General features: G+C 41.0%; 1 protein-coding gene across 4 annotated transcripts in view; it reads right to left on the reverse strand.

Moving 5' to 3' along the window:
• The window catches only part of MPP7 (MAGUK p55 scaffold protein 7), a 525083-nt gene that overhangs the window by 184805 nt on the left and 318332 nt on the right, over positions 1-21946 (reverse strand). For all 4 annotated transcript variants that reach the window (XM_089693824.1, XM_089693825.1, XM_089693827.1 and 1 more), the window contains one exon: positions 9041-9172. In XM_089693824.1, coding sequence (XP_089549950.1) covers positions 9041-9172 — 132 coding nt within the window. The remainder of the gene's footprint in view (positions 1-9040; positions 9173-21946) is intronic.

The raw sequence follows: 21946 nt of genomic DNA on the forward strand, positions 1-21946 counted from the left end.
GTCTCAGTTGTTGAGATGAGTTTTTACTGCCCAAACGTGGACAGAATAGGAGTTTCAGAGGATGGGAGAGGCTCTGGAGAAGTCCTTGAGATGAGTAAGGAAGGAGGAGATGAGAGCTAGAGAGAACAAGAGGTCTTTGGAGGAGTGGAGAAGACAATTGGAATGATATATTTGAGACGAAATTGGTGATGTAGCTTGGGACAGAGTTGTGAATAGCTTTGTATGTTGTTGTTACTATTTTGAAATGTCTTTTTTGGGCAATGGGAAACTGGTGGAGGGATTGGCAGAGAGGGGTGGCAGACACTGAGCAGTTGCTATGAAGGATGAGTCAGCCAGTAGCATTCATGATAGACCGAAGGGGGGATAGCCTGTGTAGCGGTAGTCCTATAAGGAGGGAGAGAGGAGAGCTATACCAAGGAAGTGAATGAGTTGCTTAGGGGTTTCATCAGTTGAAAAGAGGTGTATTTTGTAGATGTTATGGGGGGTGAGGTCTGCAAGATTTGGACAGTGATTGGATTTCGGGCTGAAAGGACAGAGTTGGTTCCTTTAGCTAGAAACAACCCATTTACTACCAGTAACATACTGAGGTTTGTAAAACTATTGAAGTGGCAGCTGCCAGGAGCTTAATTTCTACTGACATAGGCATGTACCCAGAACTACATCTACCAAGAGCCCTTCTCTACACGCAGTGTCTGGGTAGACTCTTGGGAGTCAAGCAGCAGAACTATTTTGCTGGGTAAGAAATCAATGTAGGCAGTGGGGCTTAACCAGTTCGCGACAGTGCCTCCCAGCCCTTTAAGAGTTTCAGAAGCAGGGAGGTGGGCAGCGTTTTAGGGTCATGTGACTGCCGTGATTCGCCGCCACATGATTGGAAAAGATCCTGATCCAAAAGGGAAGATCGGGACCTTTTCGTGAGTCATGGACATATGTGCTGGGAGCGCACAGGGCGTGTGCTCTCAGTGCATATGTATTTTCTAATTGCATGCAAATATGTGGCCGCTAGGCGTCAAGGCCCAGACGCCTAGAGGCCGCATATTTGCCCAAGGGGCTAATCAGTGTTGCGTGGGATAGAGAGGGTTGAGGGTCAGGTGTAGTTCTGTAATCCATCAGGAAGGGCAGAAGGTGCTTTGGAGTTTGGTTGAGCAGAGGCACTGTGTTGTCAGCTCAGACATGAAGTTAAGAGCATACTGGATTTCTGCTTAATTCAACAGGTATTTTTCTGTGCTTGCAGCACATTCAAAAGGTTAAAACATGAGGAAATGAGCATGTATTACAGAGATGTACTGCATGTGTGTTTTACTTTGCTGTGACATACACTTCAAATTGAGCCTACAATTTGTTCCTAGCCATATTTATTTCACAAGCAAGTTTTACATTTTTCTACTTGTCACATATTTCTGTGCACTCTTTATTTCCCCACTTATAATAATTGCCTTAATTTCCCCCCTTGATGCTTTTTCAGTTGCTTTTGCCATTTTGGGCCTCCTGTTTTTCAAACTTTGCTGGTTTGGCAGCCACTACCATACACAGAAGCAGTTATGTGCACAGAAATTGCTGCTGGAGATCACACTAATCTAATTATACTTGTCAGTCACGTACAGTACAGCGCACGTCAACGACAGGAAAAGTATGCAGAATTATAAAGTGTGTTTTTTTTTCAGGATGGAGACCACGTAACTGGCCTAGTATTTATTATGCCTAAGCAATAGGTTTTCCCTCAAGACCAGAAGGGCAGGTAGGTTTTCGCCATGTGCGCATGTTGAACGTTACTTGTCCTTTGTGCTTAAAATCAGTATGCTGCTTATTCACCAGACTGGAGTTCTCCTTTAACACCTTCCTGGCTGGATGGCAGATGGACAGTAGCACTGGGAGGTGGAGTACTAGAGAGCGGAAATGCGTTCACACAGAGAATATCATACTCTTGATTTTTTCTCTTCGTGTTTTCCAGATATCCCTGAGCAGCTATCATCTTTCTGCTGATGACTATCCAGGGCTCAGCCGGCTTTGGTCCTGGATATTGCGGTACAATACACCTACTCTACTCAGCAGGCATTCTAAAGGCTTTTACAATAACCATTATCAATCATGCTGCTGAATGGGATGCAAACAGGACATGGACACTTCATTTTATGACTCTGCTAACTAAATAATACAAGTGAGTTACAGTATGACAATAAATCTATGTACCTTGTGTTTATGTGACATGATACATAACACAGGAGGGGAGATAATAAAGTGCATGTACCAGAAAAAATATTTTCATTAAAGTTGTAAAGAATGGACAAAGAAAGGGGTAATGGGAGAGTATCTTACAGTAAACTCATCAGGACATAAAATCATTTGATCTGGCATTAGCAATGATATGCAGTTGTCCACTTTCAGGACTGTAAGACCTGCAAAACTTAAAAGCAAGCCTTGACTTTTCCTCCAAATGTTGTGAACTGACCCACCTCCTTCTGCAACTTTCCATTTACACACTGCTCAAAAAAATTAAAGGAACACTTTTTAATCAGAGTATAGCATCAAGTCAATTAAACTCCTGGGATATTGATCTGGTCAGTTAAGTAGCAGAGGGGGTTGTTAATCAGTTTCAGCTGCTTTGGTGTTAATGACATTAACAACAGGTGCATTAAGATGGACAACAATGAGACGACCCCTAAAACAGGAATGGTTTTATAGGTGGAGGCCACTGACATTTTTTTCCCTACTCATCTTTTCTGACTGTTTTTCACTAGTTTTGCATTTGGCTAGGGTCAGTGTCACTACTGGTAGCATGAGGCGATACCTGAGCCCTACAGAGGTTGCACAGGTAGTCCAACTCCTCCAGGATGGCACATCAATAAGTGCTATTGCCAGAAGGTTTGCTTTGTCTCCCAGCACAATCTCAAGAGCATGGAGGAGATTCCAGGAGACAGGCAGTTACTGTAGGAGAGCTGGACAGAGCTGTAGTAGGCCCTTTACCCATCAGGACCAGTATCTTCTCTTTTGTGCAAGGAGGAACAGGATGAGCACTGCAAGAGCCCTACAAAATGACCTCCAGCAGGCCACTGGTGTGAATGTCTCTGACCAAACAATCAAAAACTGACTTCATGAGGGTGACCTGAGGGCCCAACATCTTCTAGTGGGCCCTGTGCTCACTGCCCAGTACCATAGAGCTCAATTGGCATTTGCCATTGAACACAATTGGCAGTTCCACCACAGACGCCCTGTGCTTTTCACAGATGAGAGCAGGTTCACCTTGTGCACATGTGACAGACATGAAAGGGTATGAAGAGGCCGTGGAGAACATTATGCTGCCTGTAACATCATTCAGCATGGTCGTTTTGGTGGTGGGTCAGTGATGGTCTGGGGAGGCATATCCATGGAGGGTCGCACAAACCTCTACAGGCCAGACAACAGCACCCTGACTGCCATTAGGTATTGGGATGAAATCCTTGGACCAATTGTCAGATCCTACGCAGGTGCAATGGGTCCTGGGTTCCCCCTGGTGCACGACAATGCCTGGCTTTATGTGGCGAGAGTATGCAGGCAGTTCCTGGAGGATAAAGGAATGGATACCATTGAATGGCCCCCACGCTTGCCTGACCCAAATTCAATAGAACAACTTTGGAATATCATGTTTCAGTCCATCTGATGCCGCCAGTGATGCCCTGGTCCAGATCTGGGAGGAAATACCCCAGGACACCATCTGTCTTCTCATTAGGAGCATGCCCGATGTTGTCAGGCATGCATACAAGCACATGGGGGCCATACAAACTACTGAGTACATTTTGAGTTGCTGCAATGAAATTTCAGCAAAATGGACTTGCCTGCTGCATAATTTTTTCACTTTGATTTTTGGGGCGTCTTTGAATTCAGTCCTCTGTAGGTTGATAATTTTAAATTCCATCAAACGATGGGGCGAGCCTTACATTCCTAACACATTACTCAGTCTATATCAGTATAGATATCCAGCGTGATATTTTTCCCCATTGAGATCTGATGTGTTTTCAAAGTGTTCCTTTAATTTTTTTGAGCAGTGTATAAATGTGATGGGCAACATCAATAACATGGCCCAACAAGAAAATATTTTTTCTTGGTGACTTGTTTTTTTAGACCTGTTCATTACATTGGCTAGACTGCATCAGCTCTGGTTTCTTAGATATGGTCAAATTTATAGAATTTGTTTAGTGAATTTTCAAAAAGATATTGATGATCAACTTTCTCTTCTGTTACCTAGATTGTGGTTTTGAGTACACGTTAGCAGATATAGTGAGAGTGTTTACGTACTTCTAACTGTAATCTTACATCGAAAACACTGGATTCAAAAGTGTCATTTATTAACTGTAATATAGTTATGATTGTATAGGTGCATGTGTATATATTGCTACTCATAGTTTAATTTTTACAGCTCGCGCCCCGTAGAGGTTATGACTACTTTAAGTGTTTCTTTTATGCTACAAGGAGATTAAATAAAACACTACATTAAAATATCCTGATTTTTGATGGGCGACCAGAGTGAAGAGTGGTATGTGGCATTTATGCTGTATCTCCAAAACTAGAGCAAATATGGAAAAATCTTTGTGGTTTCCTATATCCAGGAACAGGTCTGCATTTGAGCCACCAAAATATGTGTTGACCTGTGTAATAAAAATGGGATTTGTAGAAGGGAACGGGAAAGCAGGTGTTCAACAAACCCACAAGGGTCTGATACCTGCAGTGGCCGAAGATCAGTAAGTGGTGGGGTTTGAAGAAATGGGCCATTGGAAATATAGGTATACAGCATCTTTTTTTTACAGCATGGGCTTTGTTTAGTTTGAATCCTACAGTGAGAAGGTCCATTTAAGGCCTCTTTCACAGAAATGCATACACCCAGTTCCTGTGTTTTGGGGTAACATTATGCCTACAGCAAAACTGCTCTCCTGGTAAGTGAGTGGGTGGGAAACGCTATGCTGGGAAAAATTAAAAAAGTTTATGCGAAGCCCTGACTATATAACATCAGACACAAAGACAGTTGCACAATAATGTCTGGAATAGAAATCATGAACATCGGAGATGGTTTTAAGAAAGGCTAAAATAAAAAGCAAGTGCATGTAATGAATAGATTCTATAAAAACATTACTGGAGCTGAAAGGAGATTCCTTAAGCATTTTTCTTTCAATGTTAATGGCCAACTTCCCCTCTCTCTCCCAATGCCCTCTGTGGCTAGCACCAAGCGAGACGACCCCCGTATGGGGTAACTTCATTCTGAGGATCTCTTAACTTTCACACACCTTCATTCTAGGTGACTCTTGGAGGGGTGATTTTTTTAAATTCCATGTAGTAGTTAAAGTAGTATGTCTGAACCTCTGTTAGTCAGAAAAGCATTTTCTGTGGGTTTTTTTACTCAGCTTTTGTAAGAGCAGAGTAAGAATGTTTACTCCAGCCAAATACGGCTTACAGCTTCAAGCATTTTAAATTATTAATATTATTATAATACAGGATTTATATAGCGCCAATAGTGTTCGCAGTGCTTTACAAAATGAAGGCAGACATTACAGTTACAATACAATGTGGTACAAGATGAATCAGAGGGCCCTGCTTGTTAGAGCTTACAATCTAGGAGGGAGGGTCAAGTGATACAAAATAAATAGCTGTTTTAAATCATCAATATCCTAACTAGAAGTAATCAGTGTGGCCGTAAAACCACCAATCACTTCTGTGGGTAGCGGAAGTGCAGATCCACAAAAAAATGTGTCAGGATGGAGAGCAGTGCTACTGGAGGAGAGAATCTGGAATGGCTTTGCCCTCTGCACTTCCGGGTTCACAGCTATAAGATTAGGGCAGACTGTGGCCAGGTAAACAGCAGATCGAGTAGAGTCTGTACTCAATTTACTAAGGCAGGGCAGACATCAGCGGTCTTATAGACCTTAATGTCTCTCCATAAAGAGGACCTTTAAAAGCCCATGTCATGAAAGCAATTCAGTAATGTGGTTGTAAACCCTTGCATTTGAAGTGACTGGCCTCAGGTTATACAAAGAGATTAAATGAAACTTTCAGCATAAGTTGTACCTGTCTATCGGCATTCTCCTCTATATCTGTTCAGAATGCACAATTTATACAGCTTGTCTGAGCTTTCAAAAAGCAGGGGGTGGGAAGCTGAAGGTACACTCAGTAAGGAGAGCTGGTTGGAACAACCCCCCCTTCACAAAGCACACAGGAACAAATCTGAGGCTGTCAATCACAAGCTGTGTACTGGAGATCCCTCCACCTGACAATTTTTTTTTTCTCTTGGTGTCAGGAAAGCTGGTCAGAAGTGACTCATACAGATAGCAGAGGAATGAGACATAAATGACACTTAGTGCTCTGGACTGAGAAAAGTACACACTATACAGGGATATGCTTTGTTCATTTTCATTTCAGAGGTTTACAACAGTTAAAAAAATAATACAATTTAATTAAAAAAAATATAAACAAATTAAGGACCCTCATATGCACACACATACTTAAAATATACACACCGAGAATGCATGTGCATACGTAAATGATAAATGTGCAACACATATTAGGCATTGCCACACACATTAGACATGGAGGAATAACTCTAAGGCCATTGTTAACAGTCAACTGCAAAATGATGATTTGATGTACAGTGGGGCAAAAAAGTATTTAGTCAGCCACCAAAAGTTCTCCCACTTAAAAAGATGAGAGAGGCCTGTAATTGGCATCATAGGTAGACCTCAACTATGAGAGACAAAATGAGAAAAAAAATCCAGACAAACCCATTGGCTGATTTGGAAAGAATTTGTTTGCAAATTATGGTGGAAAATAAGTATTTGGTCACCTACAAACAAGCAAGATTTCTGGCTCTCACAGACTTGTACCTTCTTCTTTAAGAGGCTCTTCTGTCTTCACTCATTACCTGTATCAATGGCACCTGTTTGAACTTGTTATCAGTATAAAAGACACCTGTCCACAACCTCAAACAGTCACACTCCAAACTCCACTATGGTGAAGACCAAAGAGCTGTCGAAGGACACCAGAAACAAAATTGTAGACCTGCAGCAGGCTGGAAAGGCTGAATCTGCAATAGGCAAGCAGCTTGGTGGGAACAAATCAATTGTGGGAGCAATAATTAGAAAATGGAAGACATACAAGACCACTGATAATCTCCCTTGATCTGGGGCTCCACGCAAGATCTCACCCCATGGGGTCAAAATGATCACAAGAACGGTGAGCAAAAATCCCAGGACCACACGGGGGGACCTAGTGAATGACCTGCAGAGAGCTGGGACCAACGTAACAAAGGCTACCATCAGTAACACACTACGCCGCCAGGGACTCAGATCCTGCAGTGCCAGACATGTCCCCCTGCTTAAGCCAGTACATGTCCAAGCCCGTCTGAAGTTTGCTAGAGAGCATTTGGATGATCCAGAAGAGAATTGGGAGAATGTCATATGGTCAGATGAAACCAAAATAGAACTGTTTGGTAGAAACACAACTCGTCGTGTTTGGAGGAGAGAGAATGCTGAATTGCATCCAAAGAACACCATACCTACTGTGCAGCATGGGGGGGGGCAACATCATGCTTTGGGGCTGTTTCTCCGCAAAGGGACCAGGACAACTGATCCATGTAGAGGACAGAATGAATGGGGCCATATATCGTGAGATTTTGAGTGCAAACCTCCTGCCATCAGCAAGGGCATGAAGATGAAACGTGGCTGGGTCTTCCAACATGACAATGGTCCCAAACATACCGCCCGGGCAACGAAGGAGTGGCTTCGCAAGAAGCATTTCAAGGTCCTGGAGTGGCCTAGCCAGTCTCCAGATCTCAACCCCATAGAAAACCTTTAGAGGGAGTTGAAAGTCTGTGTTGCCCAGCGACAGCCCCAAAACATCACTCCTCTAGAGGAGATCTGCATGGAGGAATGGGCCAACTTACCAGCAACAGTGTGTGCCAATCTTGTGAAGACTTACAGGAAACGTTTGACCTCTGTCATTGCCAACAAAGGATATATAACAAAGTATTGAGATGAACTTTTGATATTGACCAAATACTTATTTTCCACCATAAATTGCAAATAAATTCTTTCCAAATCAGTCAATGTGATTGTCTGGATTTTTTTTCTCATTTTTTCTCTCATAGTTGAGGTCTACCTATGATGCCAATTACAGGCCTCTTTCATCTTTTTAAGTGGGAGAACTTGCACAATTGGTGGCTGACTAAATACTTTTTTGCCCCACTGTAGTTGCTGTTTTGTGAGCTCACGTAATTCTGAGTTCTGACATATTTAGTATCAATTTAACACAGTGTCATCTTTTGTTTCTTACAAAAATGAGGGATTATAAAAATTATTATAATGCATTTGTTACATAAACATAAATCCAGAAAATCTGCAATGCTTTTGGTAGTTAGAAGTGGTTGTAAAGGCAGAAGGTTTTTTTTACCTTAATGCATTCTGTGCAGTAGGGGGACCCAAAAAGAGGAGGATTGGGGCTGCTCTGTGCAAAATCATGGCACAGAGCAGGTAAGTATACCATGTTTGTTATTTAAAAGAAATAAAATACAACCTTTAGAATCACTGTAAAATGTATGTTAAATAACTGGCTTGGCATTAAAATGATCATACTAATTCTTAGGTCCTCCTTATCCACCCAATGTGCTGATGCTAGGTCCTGAAATCTATCCTCACTTCCTGTTTCCATTAAAACAACAAAATTCCATGACGAAGAGCCACAGGATGTCTAGGATAAACTCCCTCACTGTGCTCTGTCTGCACCATGGTGGTAAAATGTCTGGACAGGGTCGGAGAGGGGTTGGATCTCTATGGCTAGACATTCTGATGGTGGCTTATATATGTGTATATACGTGCATACATATGCAAACACTATTATTTTTTAATGAAATGCCAATTTCGTGGAACCAGATTTAATGTTCTACCATCATCTATTTTCCAGGGCAGGACTGAAAATGAAAAGAAAAACCTAGTTGAGGAGGGCAGCACAGACTATGATTCGTTAAAACACTCGGAGGAATGAGCTTTAAAAGTTAGAAAGTGTAGAAAGAGCAAGTATATCTCACCAGAGGTTCTCTGTTCTTCACAAGCCGAATAATTTTCACTGAATCTTCATCATCATCAATGTCTTCTGGCATGGGAGGTAGGACTGGGTCATAGCTCTTCTGAGCTACTGTGTCATGTACTGACAGCAAGGCCTACAAAGGAAAGAAGCACAGGATTACTAGAGTCTGAACTTCTACGACATAACTGCAGTACCTGTACACCAAATTACAAAATACAGTCCCCTGTAGCTGGGGGTCTTTAATTGTTCATGTGAAAGAATCATTATTGGGTGGAACTAAATATGCGCAATTGCGAATTTGCTGCTTTAAATTCAAAGAAGCCAGACATTGCCTGAAGAAGGTTTTACTTCATTCTGGGGGCCTCCAAAAACTTAAATCTACATATTTATCAGCTTTTTCTGAAGAAAGCTATAATAATCATTATAAATATGCAGTGATAGTACATTTTCAACACCAAAAAGCATAATGCCAAAATGTCTGTCTCTATTTTGAATAGAGTATAAAATCCTTAAAACTAGTTGGGGTTTTTTTTTTGGCCATTTGTGTCCCACTGAAATGTTTTCTATTCATTTTCTGTCCTTCAGACACAACAGGAAGTAAAATGAAACCTCTTCAAACTAGTAGAAATCCCCTCTTAGAGAGTTGTCACCAGAAAAAAATGTCCCATTGGAAGATTTTACTTTTTTTTATTTTGCGCCACCAACCCAAAATTGTGGATTTTCTTTTAAGGACTGCTTAGACTTCTGAGTTATGGAGATGCACGGTAGGACATGTAACATGCACTACTGCTATGTAGAACCATTCATTTTAAACAACATCCAAATGTCTTAAAGCAAATCACTTGCACTGCAGTGCATGAAAATGCACTAAACTACATTACTTCATTACATCAAAAAAAAAAAAAAAAGAGGATCACGTTGGGTTTTTGGCACATCCGGGTGCACTGGTAGCCCAATACTTTTCTTGGGCCAACTTAATGCAATGCATGTTAATGAGATTTAAAGCACATACCTTAAAGAAATAAATGCAAAGAAAAAAATGGGCTCTTACAATGGTCACCAGGACAAATAAAGAGGTTGAATTTGCCCAGTGGGGACACAGACAGCAATAATAACCTGGCAAGTATCCTTAAAACAATGGCTTTAAATACGCTACATTTTATTCACTAAAGACTTTGTGGTCCTTGTTTCCATGTTGATATCTGCTCCTCCCCATTTAAATGTTAGCTTAATTAAAAAAGAAAAAAAAAGCCATAGACTCGTATTCAGTGCGTGCCCGGCTTCCATAATACGATTTTGTTATTTGAAGAAAGAATCCCAATTATATATATTTTCCACACACTCCTACATTTAATCTCAGGATACATAATAAGGTTTTGGGAAAAAAGATTTAAGAAAAGAAGTATATAGACAAAACAGTAACTTTGTGTAATAAAGTGAGACCAGATGAAAGTGGTTTAAAGTCAGAGGAAGAAGAAATTTTCATGATTCAATTAAATCCATTCTTAAAGAGAAGATGAGCATCAACACTTTTTCCATTCTGTGGAAAATCTATGAAAAAGAAACCTTTTTAAAGGACACAATCTTTCAATCTTTGACACACCTAATATATTGCTCAGATTAAATATCAAAGTCGGATCTTATAAGAAAGAAAGTTAGGCTGACTGTACACCGTACACCTTTATCAGCTGAAATAATTGGATATAGTCACTGTTCAGGTATTCTGTCAGCCACTGGTGATGGCTGCCAAAATGCAATAGTCACAGTAGGAGATTCATCTATCTGTGCAGTTTTACTTGACTTTACGTGATCATCTGCTCCCCTGTGATCTGGCAGTGGACTGTCTCTCAGCGTCCTCATGACCACAACACGGCTATGGACCCTGCTCTGGTCTTGATGACATCAGGACCCTAGACTGCTAGAGCATATGGGTGCAGAAGCTGCGGGGACTGGTCTAGCTGCAGGGATGAGCGGTGGAGTATATCTCTTTTTATTGTTCTCCTAGACATAAACAAGCAATGAACATTTGCAGTGTTCTATTTGTCTAGAGTTGGGCTTTAAAGAGGAGCTTCAGTAGCTTTTTTTTTAGCCCTATTTACCTTTTATGTAGTGTTGTCCTGGATTAAGATGTCACATGCCTAGATGATCCATTGCTGTCCTCCAGCAATCGGATGATCAGGTGGAACAACTCAGGTTCCACGGTGCCATCTTGGTCATTCTCAGTCAATGGAAGCCGGTTGCCTCTTCCTGCTTTGGGCAGCCAGCCTCTAATGATGCATGCAGCTCTGCCCACTGACCACAGTGAGTCCCTACTGCTGCACCCTCCTGGAATATGTGAGGTGGAGCCAGGAGAGTAAGGTCGCAGAGACACGTCATTCTCACCTAGGCAAAAATGGTGGAGGATAGGCAAGCCAAGCACTGAAGTTTCAAAAAAAAAAAAAAGTTGCGGAGCAGAACTGCAGTGCACATTGCCTTAGTTGATCTGGGGGTTAAGGTCCGCTTTATGTCTCCATTTTCTCTATAATAATCTTCAGAAACAAGCCATCAAATAACACTGGCATGGTGGTTTAATCATAAGTAATGCACGTTAAAGGAGAGCTCTATGGGAGTATGATTAGAACACATCCAGGCAGAACCACTAAAGGGTTCCCATACCTCTGCATCTCCCCAGGTTTTACAAGACCAGGAGCCTGATTGTTCCACCTTCAAAATTAATCAAATATTGTGGATTAATGACAAAATTACAATGCTTGATTACCAGCTCTTATATACCCATGCTTCTGTATCACTCTGTTCAGCCATTGGAAGCAAAAGGAATTCCCTGTTTAACCAATTCCCGTCTAGCCCATGTAGATAAACGGCCAGACGGGAGCGCTGCCGACACAGGTGGACGTTTCTAAATGTCCCCCCGCATCCATTGCTTGTGCACGCTAACTGGGAGCACACGCCACCGCAATCGGTGCCCGCTGTGTCCAGAGTTGAGATCGCTGTACAGGGCCTCTGCGTGAGGTTCCGATTCATGTGATCCCTGATTGGCCAATCAGTGATCACATGAATAGTAGTAAACAAGATGTCACTTCCTGACATCATTGCTTACTACTTGTAAAATCTGTGAATAATCACAGGTGTCACATGGCACAAGGCTATTCACAACAGCCTTTTACCATGTGACAAGCTGTGACCAATCACAGCTCTCAAAGTATTTCTCAATGGCTGCAGGAATGCAGCCAGAGAGAAGAAGAAATTATTGCTTTTGCAGCCTTTATGGGTGTAAAAGCAATCAGTGTAAAAAAAGAAAAAAAAATCTTCACCTCTCCCCACAAGTAGTACAGTGTCACTGTACTGCTAGGGTGACAGTATGTTAAAAAAAAATATAAAAAAAATAAAAATTGTAAAAATAATGTTTTGCAAAATTATAATTTTTGGTTATAAACTAATTTGAGTTACTTTTTTTTTTTTTTTTACTAAAAAGATAGATGAATACATTTTGGCCAATATTTATGAAGAAAGATCAATTTTTTTGCTAAATTTTATAAGAGAAACTTTTTTTAAAATTTTTGGACTTTTTCATTTATACAGCAAAAAATAAAAAATCCCAGTGGTGAATAAATACCACCAAAATAAAGTTTTATCTGTCTCAAAAAAAATTTCAAAATTCATATGGGTGCAGTGTTGCATGACCGCGCATTTGTCATTCAAAGTGCGATAGCACTGAAAGCTGAAAATTGGCTTGGACAGGAAGGGGGTGAAAGTGTCCGGACTTGAAGTGGTTAATATGCTACTAGTAGAAAGAGTCACAGCTCAGACAGGGATAAGGACTTTCCATGTGACAATGCTGTTGCAAAGAACGAGTCACATGCTACTCCATAGAAGTACTGGGTATTGCTTTTGGCTCAAGAAGCTCAATGAAAAGGCAGGGGAATGCACCACAGCCACAAATATCACCCCACTGTCTCCATGCCACGCCGTACACAAAGTACTCCCTATTTTCCATCTCCTCCTGTACTACCTTCTACTCATCTTTTTATCGTTGTCTGCGAGGTGACATATGCCAGTTTTAACCTAACCCATCCAGCAAATTTTAAATACTAAGGTAATTCTTAGAGTTCTTCTTTCATGAGCATTTAACTCTTGCAGTGCAAAGAACAGGAGGCCAGTGAAAGAATATTTTTTTAATCCCAGAGTTTAGCTATAAAGTAAACAACAAATAGCCATTAGAGGGAGAATAGACAAATGTGAAAGCATAATAATGAACTATCTGATACTGTAAGCAAGCATACAAAACTGAACATTTCCGCAAAAAAAATTTTGAATTGACTTTTAAGAGACTTTCAAGTCTGCATGAATAGATTCCTGACATGTCACAACATACAGCAACAGTATCATTACAGTATCATCTTTATTAAAAAGACGTCTGAGAGTACCAGTCAGTGAATTTGCCTGAGCTGAAATTATATCATCAGTCTACTTCAAGCAGGAGGAAGCATTTTCTCAATCTGTCCACCCCCACCTAGTGATCATTCCGGCTGTACATTGTAATTTTGTAGTACACCACAAGATAATATTTGCAGCAGGGCTGATCTGTGTCTGACATTAGTAGACACAGAAAAGAACTGCACAGGCACCAGGATTTACAATGGTGTGTCATCTTCAAACCAGCATCTCAGTTCAGGAAGCTGATGCTGGCAGTGGATGATGCCTGGACAAAGATGGCTCCATCCTTCTGGAGAGAAAAGCAGATGAAAGCAATTGTCAGGTGGAATATTATGATCTCTATGAGAGGTAACAAATACCTGGAAGTGTTATATTTACACAATGCTTAGCGTGCATGGAAAAAATAACTGATATTAGGTTCACTTTAAGGTAATCAAGAATTGCACAATAGGATGACTATTGTATAATAGGATTATGATTAGGTAGAGAATACAACACTGAACTTTATAATATATATATATATATATATATATATATATATATATGGTAAATATCTGTAGTAAAGGTTAAAGAGCTACTAAACCCAGGACCCTGCCTTTAATTATTTATTTTAGGTACGTCAATTTACGCAGTGCTTTACATACATATTGTACATTCACATCAGGCCCTAACCCTCAAAAGGCGTACTAATTAAAGCACTACTAAACCCAGGACCCTACATTCACTATATCTGGTCTCCCACAGTACATGAAACATGGAAATGCAATTATTTTAGCAAATATAAACTGCTAAATACCTTATCTCATCAGCAGTATATAGCAGTCTTGTGACTTCTATCAATGTCCAGCAGAGCACTGGTTAAAGCTTGTAGGAGGAGTTTTCATTCTGCTCTCACTGTCCTATGAGGCTACATAACCCCTGACCCTTTGTCTGGACAGTGCTGATTGGCCCTGTACCCTAAACGGAGCATGTGCAGAGTGCCTCCTAGGGCTCTGTACTATCTGCAGCTGGATTGGGGACTGTGGAAGAAAGGGAGGATCAAAGAAGACAGGATCAAACATCTTTTTTACACAATACAGAGGATTAACCCCATAGGTTCCACAGTGAGTATAACAAGCATGCTTTACTGCTTATACAAACTGATTTTACTGATGTGGGTTTAGTAACACTTCAAAGGAACATTCTTCTTTAGGTAATCTGATTCATGACTGATTCCATAAAAATAAGTGAGGAAAAACCAAGGCAGTGGACAGTACACTGGGTGCTGTAGTCCAGCAGGATCACTTTCTGCACAGCCATAATATCCTAAAACAATATTTGGCATATCGTTAACTTGCTTATTAATATAACTAGAGTTTCACTTGATTAAGCAAACATTTACTGCAATATCAACCACGGAGGTTGAATAAAACTAGCTCACTTCGTCTGTAAAGTGGGAACCCAACCAAAAAAACTTCAAACAAAACAATTCTCTCTCCACAATGTTGGCAGCAGATTCCTTACAAAAAGAATCAACTTTAATTGTAATTACAACCCAAAATGCCAATCACTTCTATTTTGTCCCGGAGCCAGAGAAAAGAAGGACAACATAATTGGCTCAGGCAGAAGGAGCTAAGCAGCTCTTAATCCAATATTTATTTTGTTTGGGAAAATACGGCAAGCCGCAAGCACGATAGGTCAGTAACGCGCTCCAGAAAGGAAAACAGCAGACAAAAAGCATAGAGAAAGAGACATTTTCAGGAGTTTGTTCAATTACAGCATTTACTCAGGAATTATCCCCCGTCAACACTTGACTAGTACTGATATGTAGGGGAAAATAATGCTTCATCTCCACATGCAGATCCAACTGGAACTGAAGAATTATGAAGATGTATTAGAGGTCTGCACGTTTGATACAATGGGACAGCCAGCTCCAGCTTGACATAATTAAAAAAATATATATATTTAAAATATTTTTAAGCAGCTTGTATTAATATTGCCCACAGACTCATTGTTCCAAGGTCCAGCACTGGGTCTTTTCTGGGTTAAAGAGTTACTAAACCCAAGACCCCACTATATCTGGTCTTCCACATTACACACAACGTAGAAATGCAATTATTTCAGCAAATATAAACTGCTAAATACCTTTTCTCATTAGCAGTTAGAGCAGTCTTGTGACTTCTATCAGTGTCCAGCAGAGCACTGATTAGAGCTTGTAAGAGGAGTTTTCATTCTGCTATTACTGTCCTATGAGGCCGCATAACCCCTGATCCTCTGTCTGGACAGCACTGATTGGCCCTATGCTGATCACATGCACTCTCCCAAGAAAAAAAAAAACTAGCAATACACACCAGACTGAGCATGCTCAGCTTGCCCCCCAAGGCTCTGTTCTATCAGCAGGTAGACCAGGGACAGTAGAAGGAGGGGAGGATCAGAGAACACAGAATCAAACATCCTTTTTACACAATGCAGAGGATTAACCCCTTAGGTTCCACCGTGATTATAACAAGCATGCTTTACTGCATAGTCTCTAGCAATACACACCAGACTGATGCCCCCTTTAAAGTGTTACTAAACCCAGGAACCTGCATTCACTATATCTGGTCTCCCGCAGTACACACAATATGGAAATGCAATTATTTTAGTAAATATAAACTACTAAATACCTTTTCTCATCAGCAGCTGGAGCAGTCTTGTGCCTTCTATCAGTGTCCAGTCAAACACTGGTTAAATCTTGTAAGAGGAGTTTATATTCTTCTGTAGGAGGATGGAGGACACCAGACCTCAGTCTGGATAGTGCTGGACATTGCTGATTGGCCCTGTGCTGATCACATGCACCCTCCAAAGGGAAAAAAAAAACCCTCTCTAGCAATACACACCAAACTGAGCATGTGCAGAGTGACTCCAAGCCTCTGTTCTATTAGGAGATATTTAGGGGACAATGGAAGAAGGAGAAGATCAGAGAAGACAAGATCAAACATTCTTTTTACACAATGTGGAGAATTAACCCCTTAGGTTCCACAGGGAGTATAGCAAGCCTACTTTACTGCATATACAGACTGATTTCATGGTTGTGGGTTTAGTAACACTTTAAGTTCAGAGCTCAGGGTGTAATGAACCCAGAAACAAAAAGGGGGGAGGCACCACTAAGTGCAGCATTAAAAGATTTGTTTAATAACCAAATCGGTGATATACGCTCATAGAACAAAGCTAAAAAGGTTGCTTGTCATATATAAGAGCCACCATCACTCCTTTCCGTCCTATAGGGTCCAACTGTGTGTCTCTCCTAAGCTATAGATGGAAGGATGGAGAGATGCCAGGGTGCTGTCAGACGCCCAGAGGTTCCTGGACCAGCTTGGAATGCACACATAGGCAGATGTGACATCACAGGGGAAAAGTTGGTGCATCAGAAGGCAGGCTAAGCACTGGAGCGCTCTACTCCTTTTAGAGGCCTTTCTTGTTTCCCACACACAGAGCCGGCATACTCTGGGGATAGCTGCAGCTGATGTTTCTCTTAGTTAATGGACTTATGGACATTTATGAAGTGGAAGGAAAATGAAAAATGGTTTCAAAAATTTTTTACGAATAAATATATCAAAGGCAAGGGTGACCTGCATTTATATTCACCCCCAACCCGAGTCAACACTGTGTAGAACTGCTTTTTGCTGCAATTACAGCTGCAAGTCTTTTTGGGGATGTCGCTACCAGCTTTGCACATCTAGAGAGTGTGATTTTTGCCCATTCTTCTATGCAAAATAGCTCAAGCTCTGTCAGCTTGGATGGAGAGTGTCTGTGAACAGCAATTTTCAAGTCCTGCCACAGATTCTCAATTGGATTTAGGTCTGGACTTTGACTGGGCCATTCTAACCCATGAATATGCTTTGATCTAAACCATTCCATTGTAGCTCTGGCTGTATGTTTAGGGTTGTTGTCCTGCTGGAAGGTGAACCTCCGCCCCAGTCTCATGTCGTTTGCAGGCTCTAACAGGTTTTCTTCTAAGATTGCCCTATATTTGGTTCCATCCGTCTTCCCATCAACTCTGACCAGCTTCCTGTCCCTGCTGAAGAAAAGCATCCCCACATCATGATGCTGCCACCACCATGTTTCACGGTGGTGATGGTGTCTTCTGGGTGATGTGCAGTGTTAGTTTTCCACCACACATAGCTTTTTGCTTTTAGGTCAAAAAGTTAAATTTTGCTCTCATCTGACCAGAGCACCTTCTCCCACATGTTTGCTGTGTCCCCCACATGGCTTCTCGCAAACTGCAAATGGGACTTCTTATGGCTTTCTTTCAACAATGGCTTTCTTCTTTCCACTCTTCCATAAAGGCCAGATTTGTGGAGTGCACGACTAATAGCTGTCCTGTGGACAGATTCTCCCACCTGAGCTGTGGATCTCTGCAGCTGCTCCAGCGTTACCATGGGCCTCTTGGCTGCTTCTCTGATGAATGCTCTCCTTGCCCGGCCTGTCAGTTTAGGTGGACGGCCATGTCTTGGTAGGTTTGCAGTTGTGCCATACTCCTTCCATTTTCGGATGATGGATTGAACAGTGCTCCACGAGATGTTCAAAGCTTGGGATACTTTTTTTATAACCTAACTCTGCTTTAAACTTCTCTGCAACTTTATCCCTGACCTGTCTGGTGTGTTCCTTATTCTTCATGATGCTGTTTGTTCACTAATGTTCTCTAACAAACCAGACTCTCTTTGCTGGCTAACTGGATTGAGAGCTGGACATGTATGAACTACAGCATGCAATGTAAGCTTTTAAAAAATAGTCCTGAAACATTAGTAAACTGGTCTAAGCTTGCTGTATAAAATATAAATGTGATAAAGACATTAAGGTACTGCATAGATACAGTTAGGTCCATAAATATTGGGACATCGACACAATTCTAACATTTTTGGCTCTATACACCACCACAATGGATTTGAAATGAAACGAACAAGATGTGCTTTAACTGCAGACTGTCAGCTTTAATTTGAGGGTATATACATCCAAATCTGGTGAACGGTGTAGGAATTACAACAGTTTGCATATGTGCCTCCCACTTGTTAAGGGACCAAAAATAATGGGACAATTGGCTTCTCAGCTGTTCCATGGCCAGGTGTGTGTTATTCCCTCATTATCCCAATTACAATGAGCAGATAAAAGGTCCAGAGTTAATTTCAAGTGTGCTATTTGCATTGGAATCTGTTGCTGTCAACTCTCAAGATGAGATCCACTATCATTGAAGCAAACCAACATTAGGCTGAAAAAACAAAACAAACCAATCAGAGAGATAGCAAAAACATTAGGCGTGGCCAAAACAACTGTTTGGAACATTCTTAAAAAGAAGGAACGCACCGATGAGCTCAGCAACACCAAGAGACCCGGAAGACCACGGAAAACAACTGTGGTGGATGACCGAAGAATTCTTTCCCTGGTGAAGAAAACACCCTTCACAACAGTTGGCCAGATCAAGAACACTCTCCAGGAGGTAGGTGTATGTGTGTCAAAGTCAACAATCAAGAGAAGACTTCACCAAAGTGAATACAGAGGGTTCACCACAAGATGTAAACCATTGGTGAGCCTCAAAAACAGGAAGGCCAGATTAGAGTTTGCCAAACAACATCTAAAAAAGCCTTCACAGTTTTGGAACAACATTCTATGGACAGGTGACCGAACTGAACGGTGCCTAACAGGACAAAAAAGATTTATGACATATCAAAACTATAAACACAGAGAAGATGAACCCCAGAATTTTGAGGGATGAGATATTCCAGGTAACCAAACTATACTATGAATAGGAAAAGAAGAACCTCTTTGGAAGGTTTCAATCGTACGAACAACCTTTCCTTCTAACCACCAGGCCAAAGTAGTGCCTCTGCTGCCTAGTGACTGTCTGATAAATATTTTTTATATTTTTTTTTTCCAACATTTTGGTGAATTATCCGTAAAACAAATTCATAAAAAATAAAAAAAAAAAAAGAATACCATTTAAAATATTCTGGAAGCAAAGCAGTAAAATGTTTATATTACAAGCACATGTGATTTCTTTGCATGCCGCTTTTTAAAGATGCATCTATATAATTTTGCAATGCTCACATCAAACCAAAAGATGCAGAAGAACGATGTGTGAAAATACTTAGGATTCACAAGCAGCCAATCATACTTTTGCAGCCCAGTAAAAAACATACGCTTAAAAGAGATCAATAAAAAGGTAGCTTTATAGCATAGTATACCATTAGAAATGTGGAGCACAAGAAACTTTTATTCATGGAAAACCAGATTCCAGCTGAATGTTTAAAATTGGTGTATGCTGCATGTGGCTGACTATTGGGGACTACAAGTTCCAGCAGTTTAGGGCTGTCAGGAAGTAGACTCCTTACCAAAGGTAATGATAGCAGAGGAACGGGAAAAAGGATTGCAGATACCTAGAGGTATTTTTAGAAGAGTATAGATAAACTTCAGGCAGATATAAAAATTCAATTGCTGGAGTTAAATATTTATTAAAACATCATGAAATTCATTTTTAAATGTACTAGTGTCAGGATGTAAATCTGTCTTGATAGGCAGCACAGTGGCTAGGTAGAAAGCGCTTCAGACTGGCAGCACTAGAGTTGTCTGAATCCCAACCACAGCATATTAATGCCCATGGTTTTGGAATCGCATGTTCACTAAGCTCATGTACGTGTGAAGGCCACAGTGGCTAAATGGTTAGCACTTCTGCCTAGCAGTACTCGGGTCATTGGTTTGAATCCCAACCACAGCACTACCTGCCTGGATTTTGCATGTTCTCCCTGTGCCTGTGGTTTTCCTCCAGGTTCTCTGGCTTCCTCCAACACTCCAAAGACACGTGGGTAGGTTAATTGGCTCCTGTCCAAACTGCCCCTAGAATGCGTTTGTATGAATGTGTTTTAAGGATCTTAGATTGAAGCTCTTCGTGGGCAGGGACTGATGTGAATGTAAAATACATATGCAATGTTATATATTCACTACATAAGTACCTAAAATAAATAAAATATCAGTCATCTGTAACGCTTTTTTCAACAGCACTAAGACTGGTAGAGGGAAAGAAAAAAAAACCTAGGAGCCAATCAGATATGTTACTTGCATAAATTTTGAGAACAGCATTAAGACTCATCAGCCTGTTGCTGCCCCTTCATTGTCCAACCAGAGGAGGGAGGCAGGGAGATGACCATGCTGCATGTAACAGCAGTTGCAAAAAAAAAAAAAAGTCAGCCCAACTCTGCCTTCCTGCCAGAGCTGCATAAATATCCAGACTCAACAACTAAAAATTAATCATTTGGCAAGTAACTCAGCTTCACTTTTTATTTCAACTGTGCATTTTTACAGCCTGCCTTCTGAGCTACAGAGGACCTGAGAGGAGGAGTTTCATGAGGAGCAGTCAGTATAGGAATCACTGCTTGCAAACAGCAAGGTACCATGGGATATGTAGTCCTTAACTCCTTTGTGCCGAGCATACGCAAATATGCGACCCCACTGGACTGGGCTTTTTTTGTGGTGTTGCATATCTGTGTATGTCTTTGTGCTGTAAGCATGCTGCACTCCCAGCACAGAGACTGGGGTCTCACTGAGAGCAACGAGTCCCGTATGAACGACCGGGAACTCCTAATACTGGGTCACCTGATTGCTGTGATAGCCTCTGATTGGCCATCACAGTGATCAGTCACTGTGAAGCTCACCCCCATGTTTTTTTCTCACTGAATGGAGGAGAGAGATACAGTATATCTCTCTCTTTCCTTGCAGAGAGGGAAAAAAACAACTGTGTGTAAAAAAAAAAAATGAAAAATACAAAACAATACCTAGATCAAACTAGTCATTTCCAGAGTTAGTGTTTTGGGTCAGGGTCAGTATTTTTTTGGGCAGGTGTTTGTTCTTCAATTTTTCATTTTTTTATTTTGATTAGTATCAGTGTGTTTCAGGTAGGATAAAAAAAAAGCTAATTATGCACTATTGTTTTCGGGCAACAACAACTAACATACACAAATGTAGTATAGCTGCGATCGTCAGGAGTAGGAGAATTTATTTTGGGTTGTTCTTGGTGGTAGGTTATGGTAGTAGTAAGAAACAGAGCTAAATTTAAAAAATATATATTTTTTTCTACTACACTGTTCAAAAAAATTAAAGGAACACTTTTTAATCAGAATATAGCATCAAGTCAATTAAACTCCTGGGATATTGATCTGGTCAGTTAAGTAGTGGAGGGGGTTGTTAATCAGTTTCAGCTGCTTTGGTGTTAATGAAATTAACAACAGGTGCACTAGATGGGCAACAATGAGACGACCCCCAAAAAAGGAATGGTTTTACAGGTGGAAGCCACTGAAATTTTTTTCCCTACTCATCTTTTCTGACTGCTTTTCACTAGTTTTGCATATGGCTAGGGTCAGTGTCACTAATGGTAGCATAAGGCGATACCTGGACACTACAGAGGTTGCACAGGCAGTCCAACTCCTCCAGGATGGCACATCAATACGTGCCATTGCCAGAAGGT

Source organism: Staurois parvus, unplaced genomic scaffold (genome assembly GCF_062004578.1).
Source record: "Staurois parvus isolate SC_StPar_1 unplaced genomic scaffold, SC_StPar_1.0 ptg000636l, whole genome shotgun sequence".
Taxonomy (NCBI): domain Eukaryota; kingdom Metazoa; phylum Chordata; class Amphibia; order Anura; family Ranidae; genus Staurois; species Staurois parvus.